Genomic DNA, 17,943 nt, shown 5'->3' with positions numbered 1-17,943 from the left:
CAAACCAGATGTACAAATACATTTTTGATGTAATTAGCAAAGTTTGATTTAAGTATTGGGTGTTAGATAATACTAGGAAATAACATGTCTGTTGAGTGTAATAATAGTGTGATTATAGAAGAAAATGTCCATATTTTTTAAAAATGCGTAACTAATAGTAGTTGGAGTTTCCTTTAAAATTACTAAATACTTTTAAAAGAAAAATACACATTACCAGTGGAAGTTATTTACTACCAACAATTAGCAATCAGGTGCCCATTGGTACTGGATCTGACCTCAAGGGAAGGGGCCGGAGTTTAAAAAAAAAAAGTTCACAAGGTATGAAGGGTAGTGATGACTGCAACCGTCCTTCAATGTTATAAAATCTCCAACGGGGATTCCACAACCAGACCTGCTGCCTTTACCACTTACCCAGGCCTACCTTGTTCACAAGCAATAGGCTACTTTCTGACCCCTTTGACTAAAACTTGCAGATGAGTGAGTACTTTTGTGTGTGCATTAGCCTGTCAGTCCCAGTAACCAGCTAATCGGCAATAATGGATTAGTAAAGCCCTCTGCTTTCCAACATGGTGGCTCATTTAGTTAATGGCTGCCACCCTTATTTGGAACAACACTTTTTTCACTTGTCGCTGAACACCCATTGCACTATTTACTAAAGGAATTTATTGGGTACTCCCTATATGGACACTACATAGAGGACCAAGAGAAAGTACTGTTTCTGACCTCACGGAGCTTAGACTCCATTTACCGAACTTGACATGTATACAGTTTAAAAATCGGTAACAATCATCTCCAACACACTAGACAGAATTACCAAAGAATTATTCAACCATGATTGTCCCCAGACGAGTGAGGAGCTGTGAGACCACAAAGAAGACCTCACTTTGCTGGTTGGGCAGCACAGTCTTTCCCAAGGAAGTTACATTGAAGGTAAGACTTGAAGAATTGGGGGCGGGGTGTTGGAGACAGAGACTCCTAGTCAGAGAAAACAAGACGTGTGAACTCTGAATGAAGAAAGCACCTGTGTTACGGAAACGAAGGTCACTGAGGCGAGAGTAGAGGAAGGGAACAGTGGCTTGACTTGAGGCAGAGCCAGGTCCCGGAGGCCTGTGGGTACAATGCCAAGGTGTCTGGATTTTAGTGAATGGAATCCTAGGAAGGGCTGAGAGCAGAATGAAGGATCAGATTTGTGCCTGTTGGTTCACATTTATTGGGTCATTTGTCTCACTGCTTCGCAAGCCTAATTCGCAGGCAGTTCACCTGGGGCTCGGAGGAAAGCGGTTATTGTCCCAGCAGGTGTGGAGTGGGGCCTGCGCTCTACTGCCCCCAGGTTGTGCCAGTGTGTAGTAAGGCTCTATGTGATAGGCAATTTTAGCAGAAAGATCCAGTTTCTGCTCATCAGACTTAAATTTGTATGAAATGAATGGTATGTGTGACGTGCGTAATTAGCACTACCTGGAGTGCTAAGTAGTAGTCACTTGAAAGAAAACGTGTAGGGCTGAGGGAGCAAGGTGATTCAGGAAAGCTTACGTCTGAAGCATGGGTCCTGAAAGGTGTAGAAGGGTTTGTGTGTTGAACAAGGTAGAGAGTGGCGACTGCAGCCTGGGAGCACATATACCATCATGAAAGCAGGTGGCCTTGTAATGGGACTTAGGGAATTCGGCAAAGCTAGAAAACTTAGGCTGGCCCGGGTCTTGAAAAGCTTTGCGTATCATTGAGTCTTCTAGATTTGTCCTTTAGCAATTAAACACCGTAAAGATGTTAAGCCAGAGAGTGATGTGATTATTGTGATTTGAAGTGGAACAGGGTCTGAGGCAGAGCCCAGCCACGACTCTGTTGCAGTGGACTTGTAAGAAACCATGAGAGCCGCACGGGACAATGGGGTTAAAGAGGACAGAACTTCTAAGACGGTGTTTGATTGAGGCACAACTTGAGAACAGGCCACCAGTGTGACTGGAATTACCAAACATTCAGTCTTCACAGTTCATCATTGCCTTCCTCTCCTCCCAAGTCCAAAAATGTGCAGGTTATTGTGATCCAAAAGGTGCCCCCTGGTTTTCCTCAGTCGACAGTTGTGCTTGTCATCCTCTAACTGACTGGGCCTTTTCTTATCCTGACAACAAGCTAGGGAACCTGATGAACTCCTGGGCCTTGGACAGGACGGGCCGCTTCTGCAGAGTGGGCGGGCCCATTTCTCTAACCGAGCAGCACCATTCGCTGGTTCACTGAGCTTCCCTATGGAAATTCACCTAAGACCAACTAAGAGGTGAGTCCTGGAGCTTGTTTCTGTTTGAAGTTAGAATAACTGGTGCCCAGGCGGCATCTGCTGGTTTGCAATGCTGACCATTGGGGAAGGGCCTGAAACCAGCCATGTGTCCCTCATTTCTGCCTCATCCCTCAAACAGACTTGGTCACATCTGCTAGAGCAGCCCTTGGCAGAGGTGAGAAGCAGGCGTCAGTCACATAACTGACCTGTACTGATCAAAACACAAACCCTTGGCCGTAGCTTTACTATGCGTTTCTCCCTAGGCCTGTCCAACCCATCCCCTCTCCGGAAACTTTCTCCTAGGACCTTGACCTCTGGGCTCTGTCTCCTCCCCTTGTCTCTCTATTTCTCTTTCACCACCTACAACTTCCTGAGCTAATGTTGAAGCAATGAGCTTTGACTCCATGCCACTCTCTTGCTCAGTCCCTCAGCAATACCCTTGCTCAGTGTTTCTGTTCTTTCAAGGGGTCAATTCCTGTGAATAAGTAAGCATGTTTTACTTTACTTGATCACTTTCCACTGGGGAAGAATTGAAAGTATTTTCCTGTTAACAAGTCAGCAAAATTACTCTGAACCTGGGTTTCTTCAAACACAAATATTTATTGGGTATATGGTACATTCAAGACCCAGTAGCATGCGCACTGCACGTGTTCAGTAAATATTTGTTTTGATTTGGTTTCCCTAAAACCAAAACTGAACTTTCTAACGGTTGTGAGAATCTAAACAAATTCCAGTAAGATGCTTTGAAAGTCTCACCTGAAAGCTGCCAAATGATAATGCAGGATTTATTTTGATAAACTTTATTTCACCTTAATTAAAATGTCACAACCACCTAGTAAACTGGAAGCCGGGGAGAGTTACAGGCAACTCTGGTTTTTGTGTTAGATGTTTTGCCAAATTTCCATGGAAGTTAAGCTCTGAGTTACACAGTAACTACAGCAGGAGCTCAGCTCTGCTGTTTGCACCCCACCAAGGTCTTCCTCTTGGACCCAAAGGAAAGAATAGAATAGCCCCGGATGTGAGGCAGTGGCAAGGACCAGCTGAATAACCTGCTCATAGGAGCTGCTCTTGAGACTGGAGGCAGGGCTAGGGAGAGGGGAATGTTTATTGTATTACTGATCTCGAAGTATTAAAAAAGAGAGAGGGTGATTGGATGCTATATTCTTTCCTTTTCCTGGCTCCCCACACCTACCCTTAACACAGCAAAGCAAAGAGCTGTCCTGCGAGCTTCCACTCAGATGTGGGGAAGCCTTTTCAAAAACTAGTATGTACTTGGTAAAAGTTCCGAAGTCTGCCTCCAGTTCCAGAAAGGGTTACCAGTTTCCATGAAGAATTTGATTTAAACATACTTTTATATATTAAATATTTACAATGATTAAAACACTACAGAATACTAATGACAGTGTGTGTGTGGGGGAAAGACAGATGATTAGATAGATAGATAGATAGATAGATAGATAGATAGATAGTCACCCAGAGCCCTGCATACACGCTCTCTTTTCCTTTCCTCATCAAACCACCTAAGACGAATCAAGAGGAAGGGGACTCAGGTCATCAAAATCTAGACAGAGACAGGCAAGAACAGGTGTGAGCAGTGAGAACCAGACTAGGCTGGTGTGAAGGACCCCAGAAGAACAACTCAGAAGCACATTCGGAATGTGCATCAGAGAATGTTTTCTACTGAAATATGGGTAACCACAGAAAAAGGTGGCAGTTCCTGGGTTCATTTCTAGGCCCTGGATTTTGAGGGAATCATGGACAAACTTGAAGAGACTATCCAGATGGTGGCATGTCATAAACCCTGCCCCAAGAAAACAATTGGACAAAAAGACATGGATGTTTTCTTCACAGTCATCATGTAGGAGCCCAAGACCTGTGAGACAGGCAGACAAGGATTTGCATCTCAGCTTTGCCAGCTTTGTAATTTGGGGCAAGTTCTTAACCCTTGTGAACAGCCGTTTTCTCATCTCTAAACTGAGCAGAATAGGATCTTCCTGGTAGAGCTGACAAGAGAGTTATATAAGCTAATGCCTGCACAGCACTTAGCATGGATCCTGGCACGTAGTAAGTTAAAAAACACACACCACAAAAAAACATATGTGTGTGTGTGTGTGTGTGTGTCTGTATGTGGGTATGTACATTAGCTTGTTTATTTTCTGTTTCAGTCACTAGAATATTTGCTACGTAAAGGCAGGGACCACATGAAATTTACCATTCTATTCTCGGTGTCTAGAACAGACCTTGGCATATCAGGTTCCATAAACATTGCTGACTAATTTAATTGACCTAAGTAGATCAAATGGCACTTGGGTTGTCAGACAGTAGACTTCCCTTTAATATTATGTGCTACTCAGAAGCTACTAGTTAATAATGGAAAAAGGAAACCACATCGCAGCATTTCTGTAGGATTTGGGTACCAGCTAACTTCTATACAACTGTAGCCGTAGTCAAATTTATGTTCACGTCATAGTCTAATGAGGGCCTTCTGGGAGTACAGTCATTTAGCCGCCAAGTTGGATGATGGATATATCCTCCATGTTCTTCAAAGTCCTGAAGTCATCTATCCTGAACATGGAGACAGAGCTTGGAGGACTGTGGGGGCCATTTTAGGAGACTCTGCTGGAAATGGCATACTTCATGGCCAGCAACACCCCATTACCCAGAATGTAATCCTGTGTCCCCACCTAACTAGGGGAGGCTGGGAAGGAGAATTCAGCTGTGTTCCCAGGAGGAAATGTAACTATGTGAACTCTATCACAGTAGACCCATGGATGATCTTTAATCCTTAAAAATCCCTGAGAGATCAATACTCTGTCCCCATTCAGAGATTTAAAAAATGTGACCCTGAGAGAGGTGAGCTGCACAACCAAGATCACATAGCTAACGATATGTGACAAAGCCAGGGCTTCAGCCTGGCGCCCTGTGACTTTCCCTGCCATTCTAGGAACCAGAGCATCAATCATTTTGATGAGGCAGACTTCCTCATGATTTTGTCTCTGCTTACACATCAATGCAGAGTGCATACAGACCTTGGACTTGAATCTCTTTTAATGCCTTTGTTAACATACTGTGATTTTTCTGGATAGTTCAGTCCTAATCACTGTCTCCTCTGATCTTAACCAATCAGTATTTCAAAATATAACAAAACTCTTTTTCACATGATATTTTATAGAATTCTGTAATAACTGTGTTCTTTTATATATAAACATATATGTATAGTAAGTGCTTAAAATGGCACCTGTTATTATCATATTCAAAGATTTAAAGAATTTGACCTAAACTAATAGAGGGAATAGTTAAATTATAGGCAATGGAATATTATACTGCCATTAGAAAGTTTTTGCCAGGCAGGGCACAGCTAAGCAGCAGCTCTATTCCACCTTCGGACACTGAACTGGGCTGGTCTCACTCACCTTTTCTCCTTTGTCACCAGCCAGGGGCTCAGCCTGCTTCTCGTTCCTCTCTGGTGCTGCCTCTACCTCCAACATGCCCTGAAGTCCCCTCTCCCCAGGCCTCTGTGGAATACAACACTGATCCCCTTCTGCTCATAAAGTCAAGGCCTTTTGAGGAGGGGTAAATACATTGACATGTTCAAAAGTAGAAAGTGGAATAAGGAGGTTGATGTTGGCAAGTCTTCCTCCCATTTCGGGTGCCCACCCCTCAGCCCCGCCATTCCCACTTTGTGATACAAAAGGTGACATACTAGAGACACTGCTCAGCAGCTTGCTTTTCCCCCATGAGTTATCCTGAAGCTCTTCCCTGGCAGCACACAGAGAGGAAACTCATCCTTTCTGACCAGGGCTTAGTTTTCCAGTGGGTGAGGTACCTTGGTTTATTTAACTGGTCTCTTGTAGATGGAAGTTGTTTCTAATCTTTTGCTGTTACAAATCAGGTTACAGTTGGTGATCTCATGCATACCCATGCAGGAATCTCTGTGGGAGACATTCCTGAGGTGGGACTTCCAGCTCAAAGGGTAAATTCACTTGTAATGTTGGTATTGCCAGATTTCCCTTCGAAGGGTTATTGAGCATTCTGCACCCCTGCAGCAATTCATTAGGGAGGCCTTTGCTACCACCCTTTCTAAAATGGTAACCTCCCCACCTTCCCCCATCACTTTCTATCCCCTTGCCCTGTTGTATTTTTCCCCATGGCTTCTGTTAATACTGACTGATTCATACACTGATTCTTTATGTGATCATTGCATGTCTCCTCTGACTGGGGTCCCCAGCCCCTAGAACAATGCCCAGGTATTGCCCAGGTAATGCCCAGGTACTGGACACAAGTGGTTGGACAGGAGAATTTTCAATTGTCTTTAATCTGGAGTGACAAGGAGCCTCTAAGCATCCTCGGGTCCTTTAGGACAGGTCCTTGTAACTGTTCGCACTGCACATGGGAGTCCGTAAGGTGTCCAGGCTCTAAATCAGCCAAGAACTTACACACAGCTTCAGTCCAGATAGAGATTTCCTGTTTCATGATTAGAGAACTCTCTAGAATTCCTATGACTGTACCAACTTCAAAGAGTCTCCACACAGAAGGTGCAGATGTACCCTGTGAACTGTTGTAGCAATCCTGGTGGTACTGTGTTTGGCTCTTTAGGAAGAGGAAAATATAAATAAACGGGCCCTTTATGTCCATTAGTTTGAATTCATTTCACCTCCCCCAACTTTACTAAAATAAGTGAAAATAACAATGCATGCAAAAAAAGTAATTTGGTTTGTTTGCTTTCAAAAAGGTATTGCAGCAGTTGTATGATTTTACCGGCCCCACACACTGCCTCCTGACCCCCAGTCGAATTGTGTTAAGTACCTCCCAACCAGCTCATCCACCTTAGAAATATCGTTGGCATGCACCCCAAAGATACTTGTGCTCTTGTGCTCTCCTCCCGTCACTTCAGGGCTGAGCGGGGAAGGGCTCCATCTGCGGACCACAGGTGTAACCATCGTGTGTCCTGATCTGGTTCACAGATGCGTTGACTGTTAGAGGCCTGAAAGTAGCACTTTGTTCCAGAAAATTCCTCTTCTTCCCGCTCTGATTAGATAATATGGACTCTCTCTTGCTTCTCCTAAAGAAACCTGTGAAAGAAAGGGTATTGCACTGAGCAGGTGGAAGGCTAGAACTTTCCAGACACTCAACTTGGCTAGTTATATTCATCTATTTTCTACTCCTGGTTTGGGTAACCAGGAAAAAAGAATCCTGCAAAGTTCTCCTCAGTCAGGCATTTTCTGACCTAATTTGAGTTTGTGAACACATTCTCCTTTTCCTTTTCTATGATAAAGATGAGGAAGAGATAGAGGGAATACGGGTAAGAAAGGTGGGCCTTGCTTTCCCTGGGCCTGACTGAACTTTAAAACTTCTCTACTAATTAAACAACATGGGGCTCCACACTTTGCTTAACCCTGAGTCTGGTCATCAACCTTTGACCTCAGTCCTCCCCTCCTCCCCTGCCTCTCCCCCACCTTCGCCTCTGGAACCTCAGTTAGATTGGGAGGAAAGAGCCAGTTTCCAGAGGGACTGCCTCAGACCACACTATCCTCACTTGCCCAGCCCCGTGGAGGATTAGCGGCCATGTTTTCCAATGGGATAGGAACTGCAGCTGCTGGAAAAAGGTAAGAGGGGTGAGCTTCCCCTTTCCGTGCCCTCAGTGGGTCTTCTGACCTCTGAAGGACTCAGGAAGGTGACCTTGACACCTTCGAGGAGACCAAGCCCTCTCCCTGGTGGTTACAATCAAAGAACTTGTTTGGAGGACGTCATTCCCAGCGCCCTCCCTCTCACCCGCCTTGGGGTCAGGCCTTTCCCTAAGCCACACCTTGGGTTCTTAGCTCAAGAAACAGGACGTCTTTCTTCCCTGTGTGAAGACACCGCACCAGCCCTCACAGTCCAGGAGACCCTCCAACGGGAACTCCAGGGCTTGGTCTACATCTGAAATGAGGGCAAATTTTAAACTGTGAGGACCTCCTGACACCCTTTTCGCTCCTCCTTCCCCTTGGTTGCCCCCCACCTCCCACCCCAAGATCTCGGTGACCTTTGACTGACGAAAGGACAGCAGCCCTCTCCTCCCTCAACACTACACACATCGCCTTGATCTGGGTTGCTGTAGGAAGCTAACAGGAAGGCTATGGCTCGATTACCTTGGTTTTTCTTTGTGCTTAACAGAGCTCCCAGCCTCTACTTGTATTTCCAAATGTAGGTGAGGGACAAGACGGGAAAGAGTAGGCAGCAAGAGGGGGAGATGAATGACAAGATTCTGTCTCTGCTTCTTCACCCCGCCTTCCACAGCTCCCTCAGTGCCTCCACTTCTCTCCCACTCGAGGCCTGTGTTCTTCAAACAGCTACAGAGTTGGCTTCAGCTCACACACGAAGCCAAGTCCCCCCAGCTCCCACCAGCCAGGCCCACACTGGCCCAGCCGACCTCCTCAGCTAATCCTTTCCGCACTGCATGCCTGTCTGTTTCTGCCAGGGGAAGACAGAAGGCTTGGTCCTCAATGCACACTCCCTTCCCTAGACGGAGGGACCCAAGTCCGCCACAGGAAGCCCCTGCCCCCGCTCCCCCCACACCTGTCTTATCTACGGAATACCACAGTGTTTATCTCCTGCTTTGCTTACTTGGGTGTCACAATTCTCCTAATTCACCAATCTCATGGTCTCATTTTTTAAAAAGTGAAATTAGTTTCATTTACTTTTAGTGAACCCATGTTGGAAGCTATTACAATTTCCAGGCCACAGAAAAGGATGAGGCCTGAACTAAGGCAGTAAGAGGGCAAGGAAACAGAATCGATCAAATCTAGGGTCTGACTAAATGAGGGTGAGGGAGGAATCAGGGTGACCCCCAGGGGTCTGGATTGGACTGCAGGGTGCATGAGGGGCCCATCTGCTGAGTTGGCGGACATGGAAGGAGAAACAGGTATGTGGGGAAATTGGCAAGTTCAGCTTGGCCGTATTTCACTAAGGAAGGAATGTGCAGGACGTCCAGGTGGAATTGTGCAGCCAACAATCGGTCTGGAGCTCAGCGGAAGGCTGGGGCTGGAGCTACTGTTCCGAGGTCCTCCCCACACAGATAGCGCCTCTGCCCCATTCATTCCTTCTCACCCTGCTTGTATCTGAAATCTCTCCATGGTACCAATCAAACTCCTTCCAACCCTGACACCCAGGGTAAAGTCCATCCATTTCTGAGGCCTCCCTAGGCAGCTCTGTAAACAGCTCCTCCTACAAGCCTCACTCTTCACTGGGCACTGTTTTTCATGTGTGCACATCCCATGTCACAGCTGGAGGCTTTGCATTCTTTCTTCCTCTCAGCATGGGGCGTTGGGCACACAATACTTGAGTAAGCATCAGTTGCTTCAATAGTTGATTCTAATTTCGACATGACTATGTCCAGGCAAGTGGAACTATCCACTCACTAGGAATCCAGGACTGGACTCGTCCTGGGCTCTGTACTTTACAAAGCACAAGGCCACACTGGGCGGGCTGGCGTCCTAAGCTCTCCTAGGCCAAGTCTGGGCTGGGCAGTGGGGATAGGGGGTCTCCCAGCCTAGCTTAACTCAGCTTTTTGTCCCCCTGTAGGAGGGTATGTCTTCTCTCCTTGCTGCTCCTTGGTCTCTGGGGTTGTGTGACCTGTCACTGGAGCCCCATAGAGGACATCTGCACTGCCAAGCCTCGGGACATTCCTGTGAATCCCATGTGCATTTACCGCTCCTCAGAGAAGAAGGCAACTGAGGACGAGGGCTCAGACCAGAAGATTCCCGAGGCCACCAACCGGCGGGTCTGGGAACTGTCCAAGGCCAATTCCAACTTTGCCACCACCTTCTATCAACACCTGGCAGACTCCAAGAATGACAATGACAACATTTTCTTGTCACCCTTGAGTATCTCCACAGCTTTTGCAATGACCAAGCTGGGTGCCTGTAACAACACCCTCAAACAGTTGATGGAGGTACAGTCCACAGCCCTTCTGCCCAGTGTCCTTACTATGTATTGGCCTGGAGCCCTTTAGAGACCTTAGGTCGTATCCCAGTCTCCTTGTGTTTCTTTTTTCCTTTCTCCTTCCTACCCTTTATTCTTCTTTTAGCCATGTATACATTTAGAAAGCATGAGTGGAACATTTATGTTGTGCCAGGCACTGTATTTGAAGGAGGTCACACCAGAGGTGGCACTCGGTCTGGGGCTGACTGCAACGTGCTCACCACGTTAGCCCGGATGCCCCATCAGACCCAACAGCATTTTCTTTTGGCTTCTACAGGTTTTTAAATTTGATACCATCTCCGAGAAAACATCTGATCAGATCCACTTTTTCTTTGCCAAACTGAACTGCCGACTCTATCGAAAAGCCAATAAATCCTCCCAGTTGGTATCAGCCAACCGCCTTTTTGGAGACAAATCCCTTACCTTCAATGAGACCTACCAGGACATCAGTGAGGTGGTGTATGGAGCCAAGCTCCAGCCCCTGGACTTCAAGGTGAGTTGCAGACGTCATCCCTGACCTCAGAATTCTTCCTTTCCACTTAGAGAAGCAGGACCCAAATGAACACTGCTATGCAAGTGAAAGGCAGGTGTCGGGGTGACTGTAAGCCAGATCCCCGGGAATCCTTACTCTTGCCGGAAACCAGAAAAGTCAGTGGTATCTATAGATTGGTGTGGCTGCTCCGAAAAAGTTGTCCAAGTAATAAGTTCCTCACATACATACCAAAAGATGTTCTGGAGATTCCCGTCCTACAAGATACCTTATTTAATTCAATTTTTAAAGGTTACCATGGTCAAATAAAATTGGTGCATGGTGCATGTTATATTCTCCTCTTGGGGATCCATGAACCTGTTAAGTGTACTGAGGGGTCCTGGAATAAAGGAATCTATTGACTGTATTCAATCAGCATTTCTCAGACATTGTTGACCACATGGGCATCCCTCTGCCCCCTCCCCCATCCCGTCACTCATTAGCTTCCCATAGAACAGGGTTTGGAAACCTAAACTGTTGTGAATTCATGTCACTACACTAGGTATGTGAGGGTTCCCCAATCTGGGCTAGAGTGATGGCTTAACCAAATGGGTGAAAGGGCAGAGGGATGATGAATAAAGTAAAATGCTGCATGGGGAATAGAGAAGACGACTGAACAGCACAGGTGAATAGGTTTGTTTCCTGTTCTCCTCAGGAAAATGCAGAGTCGTCCAGAGTGACCATCAACCAGTGGATATCCAATAAGACGGAAGGGCGTATCACTGAGGTCATTCCCCCGGATGCTATTAACGAGCTCACCGTCCTGGTGCTGGTCAATACCATTTACTTCAAGGTACTGCTCAGAGTGGTCCTACAGAGACCCCAGGGTGACTTCTTGCCCTCCAGCTCCCCCTCTTTCACTCCATCGGGCACGTGTAGGTAGATCACTTCTGAAAAATGGTACATGCATGGTCTGGGCATAAATACAAATTTGCTAAGAGTCTAGAACCCTGCCTAGGGCTGTGGCTGCTGGGGTGAGGTCCAGGGGATGCTACCATGTTTCCCCGAAAATAAGACCTCGCCGGACCATCAGCTCTAATGCTCTTTTGGAGCAAAAGTTTATAAAAGACCCAGTCTTATATTAAAGTAAGACCAGGTCTTTATAGTAATTAATATAACATAACATGATATAATATAATATAATATAATATAATATAATACAATATAATAGAATACAATAGAATACTGGGTCTTATATTAATTTTTGCTCCGAAAGATGCATTAGGGCTGATGGTCCAGCTAAGTCTTATTTTCAGGGAAACACAGTAGTAATGTCTCTGGGCCCAAGGCAGTGTCCAGCCTCACAGCCCAGCATGCCCTGCAGCAAGGCATGAGCAGTGATGAATTCTCATCACCGCTATGTGACAAGTCTGCTGTCCAGTTAACTCCATTTTGAAATCTGGAACAAGATGACTGAGTCTATGAACAACCCTCAGCGATGAGATTTCCTCCGTCCCCTGGAGCAGCTTCTGCAGTGACTCCAGGTTCCCCTCGCCTGAAGCTTCCGAACCTCAAACATTGCAGGGACCCTGTGATTCGATCATGCAGATGGCCTTGTCTTTCTCCGAGTCGAGAATTCTAAAGACTGTTCCAAGTTGATTACAATCAGGAAGGAAGATGAGGGAGAGGGTGCAGGGAATACACAGCTCACGGACACTGCGGTTAAGGCAGGCAGAATGGTGGCACATTTGCCCCTCCGGGATCGTGCCCCATATGCAGCCCCTCCCCCGTCAGGGCCCAGGAGGTTAGCCAGTCACTGCTGTAGCCAACCACTCTGCCAATCAGGGTGTTCCTCTCCCCAAGAGTGGAGTAGGCTGTGTTTCCACCGTGTGCATCGCCCTTTACAGTTTGCGGAACACTTGGCCATTTATTAGCCCTCCTGATCTTCCTAACGTCACAAAGAAGACCTTGGGCCCCTCCGACAGGTTACTTAGTTTTAATCCAGACTCTTCCATTTCTGACTGCGTGAACTTGGACTAGTTACCTGAGACCTTTCTATGCCCCACTTTCTGCATTTATAAAGTGGTGATAATTAATAACACAGCTACTGAGGGGAATGACTAAGCTAACACAGGAAGAATGCCCAGAGCAGTGCCTGGCACAGTAAACGCCCTACAAATACTGGTAACCACCAGCTCCTAACTTTACAGATGAAGACCCCCTCTCAAAGAGTTCAATGACTTGTCCCCAAATCAAAGAGCAGATGATGACAAGGAATGGAAATGACAACCGAAATTCAAAGGAGTGTCTCTATCCCCTCCCTCTCTAAACAGGAACTTGGCCAGGACTCCCCTCTGCCTGGCAGAGGACGCCCTGGGTTATTATCTGTGTGTGGCCTGTATTCACGGGGCAGAGCCCAGCGTTTTGGAGAACGGCCTTGGAGGAAGAGGCTGATGGGAGGCAAACAGCAAGAGGCAATTAGATTTCAACTCAAGAAGAGACTTGTGAGAGGCCAATAGGATGTTCTTGGTTTCAGTTTTAGCTTTTCTCGTTATACAAGTAAATAGTCACTGCTAACAAGCTGGGAAATACAGGAAAGGTCACAGAAAGAAAACTCTCAGGATTCCATCACTCTGACGCAGTCATTGCTCACCTTTTCACGCATATCCCTCTGGTCTCTTTTCCTGATAATTCTATTTACCGGTTAACGTAATAAAAGAATGTCAGTCTTCTCCTAGGGATGGTTTTGTGATTCTCCCACCTGGTGTTTTCCTCCAGGGCCTGTGGAAGTCGAAGTTCAGCCCCGAGAACACAAGGAGGGAACTTTTCTATAAGGCTGATGGGGGGTCGTGCTATACATCCATGATGTTCCAGGAAGGCAAGTTTCGCTACCGGCGCGTGGCGGAAGGCACCCAGGTGCTCGAGTTGCCCTTCAAGGGTGACGACATCACGATGGTGCTCATCCTGCCCAAGCCTGAGAAGCGCCTGGCCAAGGTGGAGCAGGAGCTGACGCCGGAGGTGCTGCAGGAGTGGCTGGACGAGCTGGCGGAGACGCTGCTGGTGGTCCACATGCCGCGCTTCCGCATTGAGGACAGCTTCAGCGTGAAGGACCAGCTGCAAGACATGGGCCTGGCCGACCTGTTCGACCCCGACAAGGCCAAGCTCCCGGGTTAGTCGTGGAAGGCCTTTCCTCCTCTCTCTGCCCCCACGGCAGTCTGACCAAAGGTAGAAGACTCGGAGAAAGGGAAAAAGAGCAACCAGTCAGGACACCTGGCTGCTAAGCCCAGTTTTACTGCTAACTCAGGGAAATCTCTCTTCCTCTCGAGGTTTCCATTTTCTCTTCTGGAAAAGGGGGAGTTAGCTCTTGAATCTCCCTGGGCTCTGCCGGCATGGGAACCCTTTGAGTCTGTCACTGATAGAGGAGATAGGACCTGGTAGAGAAGAACTTGAAAAGGCGTCGGAATTCACAGTACAGACAGACAGGATTAAGAAGAGCTGGGGACGTCTGGGTCCCACAAGATAGTCCTAGCTGACATTTAGTAGCCCCTCACCTAATCTTCCAAAGGGCTTGTGTGGTTTCCTTATGGTCACTTAGACAGATACAGCCAAACTCTTCCCCGTTGTGATACTTCAGTAATGGTGTTCAGTTGGCTCGGTTCTTCCAACCCACCGTCCTTTAAAAATATAAACTAAAATATCTCTTTTTTAACAAGAACTTTACAGTGTTAAGTAACTGGATTTACCTTTAATGGGCTGTCCTTTAAGCTGGGTCTGAAAACCAATCCCGCTCTTAAAAAATGTTGCCAGACTGGAAAGAAAGACATTCTTACTCGGTGGAATAAGTTTTTCTTGAAGAACAGAATCCCCTGACCCCCCCATTCCCACCTAAGAACTGAAGTATGAGATTAATTCCCAGGAGCCAGGCTGAATAAGCCCAAAGTACTTTATTGTTTTTAACACGTAATTGTATCGGGGGTATGGTTAGGTGAGGCTCCAGGATTTCTTCCAGTTTTTCAAAAAAGCCCAAAGGACCTCTGAACTCAAACTGAATTCCCTTCTGTGGGTTGAAGCCAACTGTCTCCCACCTCACCGAGTCTTCTCTGGCTTTCCCTCTAGGTATTGTTGCAGGAGGCCGGGACGACCTTTACGTCTCAGATGCATTCCATAAGGCATTTCTCGAGGTGAGTACACCTCCTTTGGCTCTTTCTTCTTCGGCTGTTTTTTCATTCCTGCTTTACTTTATTATTCATACATTGATATCTCATGTGATTTGTCACTTGGGAGTTCTTGCTCTATTCATTCTCATGGTATAGACAGCAGACGCATGAACAGCAGGAGACAACTGTGGAAAGGCCATGTGTCCAGTGTCCCGGCCCCAAAGCTGTAGCCCACTCCTCAGTGAGGCCTGCTATAATACGGCCGGGCCCTGAAGCCCTCGGGGTCGAATTGGTCCCCCCTTCCTCCCACTATCACTCCTGAAGCAGGTCAAACAGGCACACGAACAGTCAGGGGAAGGTGACACAGGAAAAGGAGCCAGCAAAGGCCCCTAAGAAGGCATTCAGAGGAAGAGAATCAGGAGAGTACGAGCCTGTGGGAACCCAGGGAGAAGTTTTAAGATGGTGGAAAGTATCTATCAAGGAGATTGAGATGTTGTGACCATAGCTTACTTCTCCCTGAGGAATCTGGACAGGATAATGAAGGCACGTGCCGAATTATATGGTTGGAGAACAAATGGATGGTAAGGTTCCCCTGGTGAGTGGGGATCATGTCCTGAATTGGGCTCCAGAGAACGACAGCTCTAGACCACCCTGCAGATAACAGAAAGTTAGGTGGTGAAATCAGTGTATGCCCTCTTCTTGGGAAATTAACAAGAATTAATGCACACTGGCAGGTTGAAGTCTGAGAAGTTCCACAGTGAAGAAAGCACTTCAATGTTTATTGTTAACCTGGTATTGCTCCGACTAGGGTGCCACGGACCCCTTTACTGCAGTAACAGCTGTGTAAAGCCTGCAGAACTTCCGGTTCTCAAACAAATACCAGTAGCATTAGTTACTTGGGGGCTTGACTCTTGTCGAGTCCAGGATGAGGCCTGAGAATCCAGATATATTTTCAAAGCACCTCCAGCGGTTTTTGATGCACGAGCAGGTTGTGTAGACTGTTCCTTGGGGAACCAGGCTCTGGGAGAAATGAGATGGGCCCATGTTAGAAAAGGTCACAGGGTTGAGGAAATCACAAAGAAGGCAGGCTGTGGTCAGAATGGTTCCAAAGCCTGGTGCCAGTAAATCTAGTCACAGGGTCCAAGCTCGGTGGGAAATACGTAGTTAGGAGGAAAGTGGAGGTGTCAAGGGAAAGGAGGACAAAATTCATTGTAACAGGAGTGAGAAAATGTGATGGCCTGAAAAAACAGGTTCTGTCTGAGAGAAGGATAATGTGTCCTTGTGCTGAGAAATGGCAGGTCTGCGGTGTAGCCATGGGACTGGTTTGCTCACGTAGACTTGAAGGTAACGCTCACTGGGTTTGATGAGATGAAAGAAATGGGAGGTTAGGGTGTCTACTGGGTCTCCTACCGAGCTATTTTAATTGTCTTGGTCAAATGATAGCAGGCGTGGGGGCTATGAGCTAGGTGCCAAAATCCTTCATGTGGATATGTAACGCACAGGACAGTCAATAGATGTCAGATAGTAGGACAACAGCGAAAGGAGAGGGATGTCACTTAAGATATTGAGATCATAACAAGGGATCTAACATGTACTGAATTAATGGTTTCGGAAGAATGAACAATACTACTGTCACCCCCTTCCACTTAGAATGTCTGCAAGGGAAGATGCGTACTCAGGGCATCAACTATGATTGAAAATCCTCTTCTCAGGACCCCAAATAAAAGTGGTCAGCTCAGACATCCTGGAGGGCATTGACTTACTACTGGGGAGAAGCGAAGGTCTGGATTCATTTTATCCACCTGAGCCCACTATACAATGATGCCAGGTTTCTCCGTGGCTCTTAGAACAAAGTTGTTTTCCTTGAAAACCTTGGGAACCCAACACATAGGACCCCAACTGATTGTAGATCTCCTGGGCAGTCATTAAAAACCAGAATCTGATTTGAATAAAAGGATCCTGGTCTTATAAAAGCTCCAGTCTGCTCATAAATTTGGTCCTAGAATGATCATAAAATAGGTAGTATGGAAGATGGGGAGGAGGGGCAGGGAGGAGAGAGGAAGAGCGAGGAGGAGGGAGAGCGCACCGTCAATCAGCTCCGCAAAGCTCAGGATCTGAAGTGCCTTTCATTAAGAAGCAGGGACAGAGTTTTCGTGATATTCTGGGTCCCCAAGTACAATGTCCTGAAGGAGTCCCCCTCTACACCCATGACGGTTCTGCTTATCAGCAAGTTCAGACACCACCGTTTCAGTCTATTACTCCAGGAAACACTCATCTCATGCAGCCAGAGTACCTGAGTGGCTGCTTGGGGGCATTTTATCTGGGATGTTGATGCTCTGAAAGCGGTACTATTTCAGCTACAGAGCTCTGATCTTGAGTCAAAATCTATTTTAGCATCAAGTACAAGATAATCCTCTTGTAATACCACATCCGATGGTGCCAGCCAGAAATGTGACACCGTTGTATACATCCAGATTTCTGGTTCAGCAGTTATCTGAATGGAAATTATTATTCGAACACAAGTGCTTACATCAGTATTCATTGGATGGAAGAATGAGTAAAAGTAGGGTTCCGGAGGGAACCCGACCTGATCCAAATGTATCTTCTACTGGGTAACAAATAGCATTTTGAGGGATTGTTGTGTCTTTGGATGATCTGCCTGCATAACACAGCAGTTTGTTTCCTGTCTGACCCGCAGGTAAATGAGGAAGGCAGTGAAGCAGCAGCTAGCACCGCCATCGTGATTGCCGGCCGTTCGCTGAACCCCAACAGGGTCACCTTCAAGGCCAACAGGCCCTTCCTGGTTCTCATCAGGGAAGTCGCTCTGAACACCATTATCTTCATGGGCAGAGTAGCCAACCCTTGTGTTAACTAAAGTGTTATTCTCTGCACCTCTTCTTACTTTGGTTTGTCATGAGAGGTAAAAATAAATACAATTACTCCCATCTCACAATTATGAATGGACATTGCCACCTGGAATGAAGACAAGGAAGGGAGAAACTCATGGTGATGCTACTGGCATTTGGTAAAACGATGCTTTCAATTGCTCTCTACCAGTGAGCACACGTGGGTCAAGACCGTGAAGGAGGGAG

At 46.7% G+C, this 17,943-nt stretch overlaps 1 protein-coding gene across 1 annotated transcript; it reads left to right on the top strand.

Moving 5' to 3' along the window:
- Nucleotides 1-7,714: 7,714 nt before the first annotated feature.
- SERPINC1 (serpin family C member 1) lies at nt 7,715-17,804 on the top strand. Its single transcript, XM_019725093.2, has 7 exons — nt 7,715-7,872; nt 9,827-10,196; nt 10,503-10,718; nt 11,410-11,547; nt 13,473-13,863; nt 14,811-14,875; nt 17,550-17,804. The coding sequence occupies exons 1-7, from the start codon at nt 7,832-7,834 to the stop codon at nt 17,724-17,726; spliced, it is 1,398 nt and encodes a 465-aa protein (XP_019580652.2). The 5' UTR covers nt 7,715-7,831; the 3' UTR covers nt 17,727-17,804.
- The last annotated feature ends 139 nt before the right edge of the window (nt 17,805-17,943 follow it).

This window comes from Rhinolophus sinicus, linkage group LG17 (assembly GCF_036562045.2).
Source record: "Rhinolophus sinicus isolate RSC01 linkage group LG17, ASM3656204v1, whole genome shotgun sequence".
NCBI lineage: Eukaryota > Metazoa > Chordata > Mammalia > Chiroptera > Rhinolophidae > Rhinolophus > Rhinolophus sinicus.
The sequence above is the reverse complement of the archived record's forward strand: the minus strand, read 5'-3'. Positions and strand labels throughout refer to the sequence as shown.

Excerpts from the sequence above, each read along its gene's own strand:
- SERPINC1 (XM_019725093.2), top strand. The coding sequence starts at position 7,832 with ATGTTTTCCAATGGGATAGGAACTGCAGCTGCTGGAAAAAG. Across the intron at positions 7,873-9,826 it reads ACTGCAGCTGCTGGAAAAAG|GAGGGTATGTCTTCTCTCCT; the intron begins GTAAGAGGGGTG and ends GTCCCCCTGTAG. Across the intron at positions 10,719-11,409 it reads TCCAGCCCCTGGACTTCAAG|GAAAATGCAGAGTCGTCCAG; the intron begins GTGAGTTGCAGA and ends TGTTCTCCTCAG.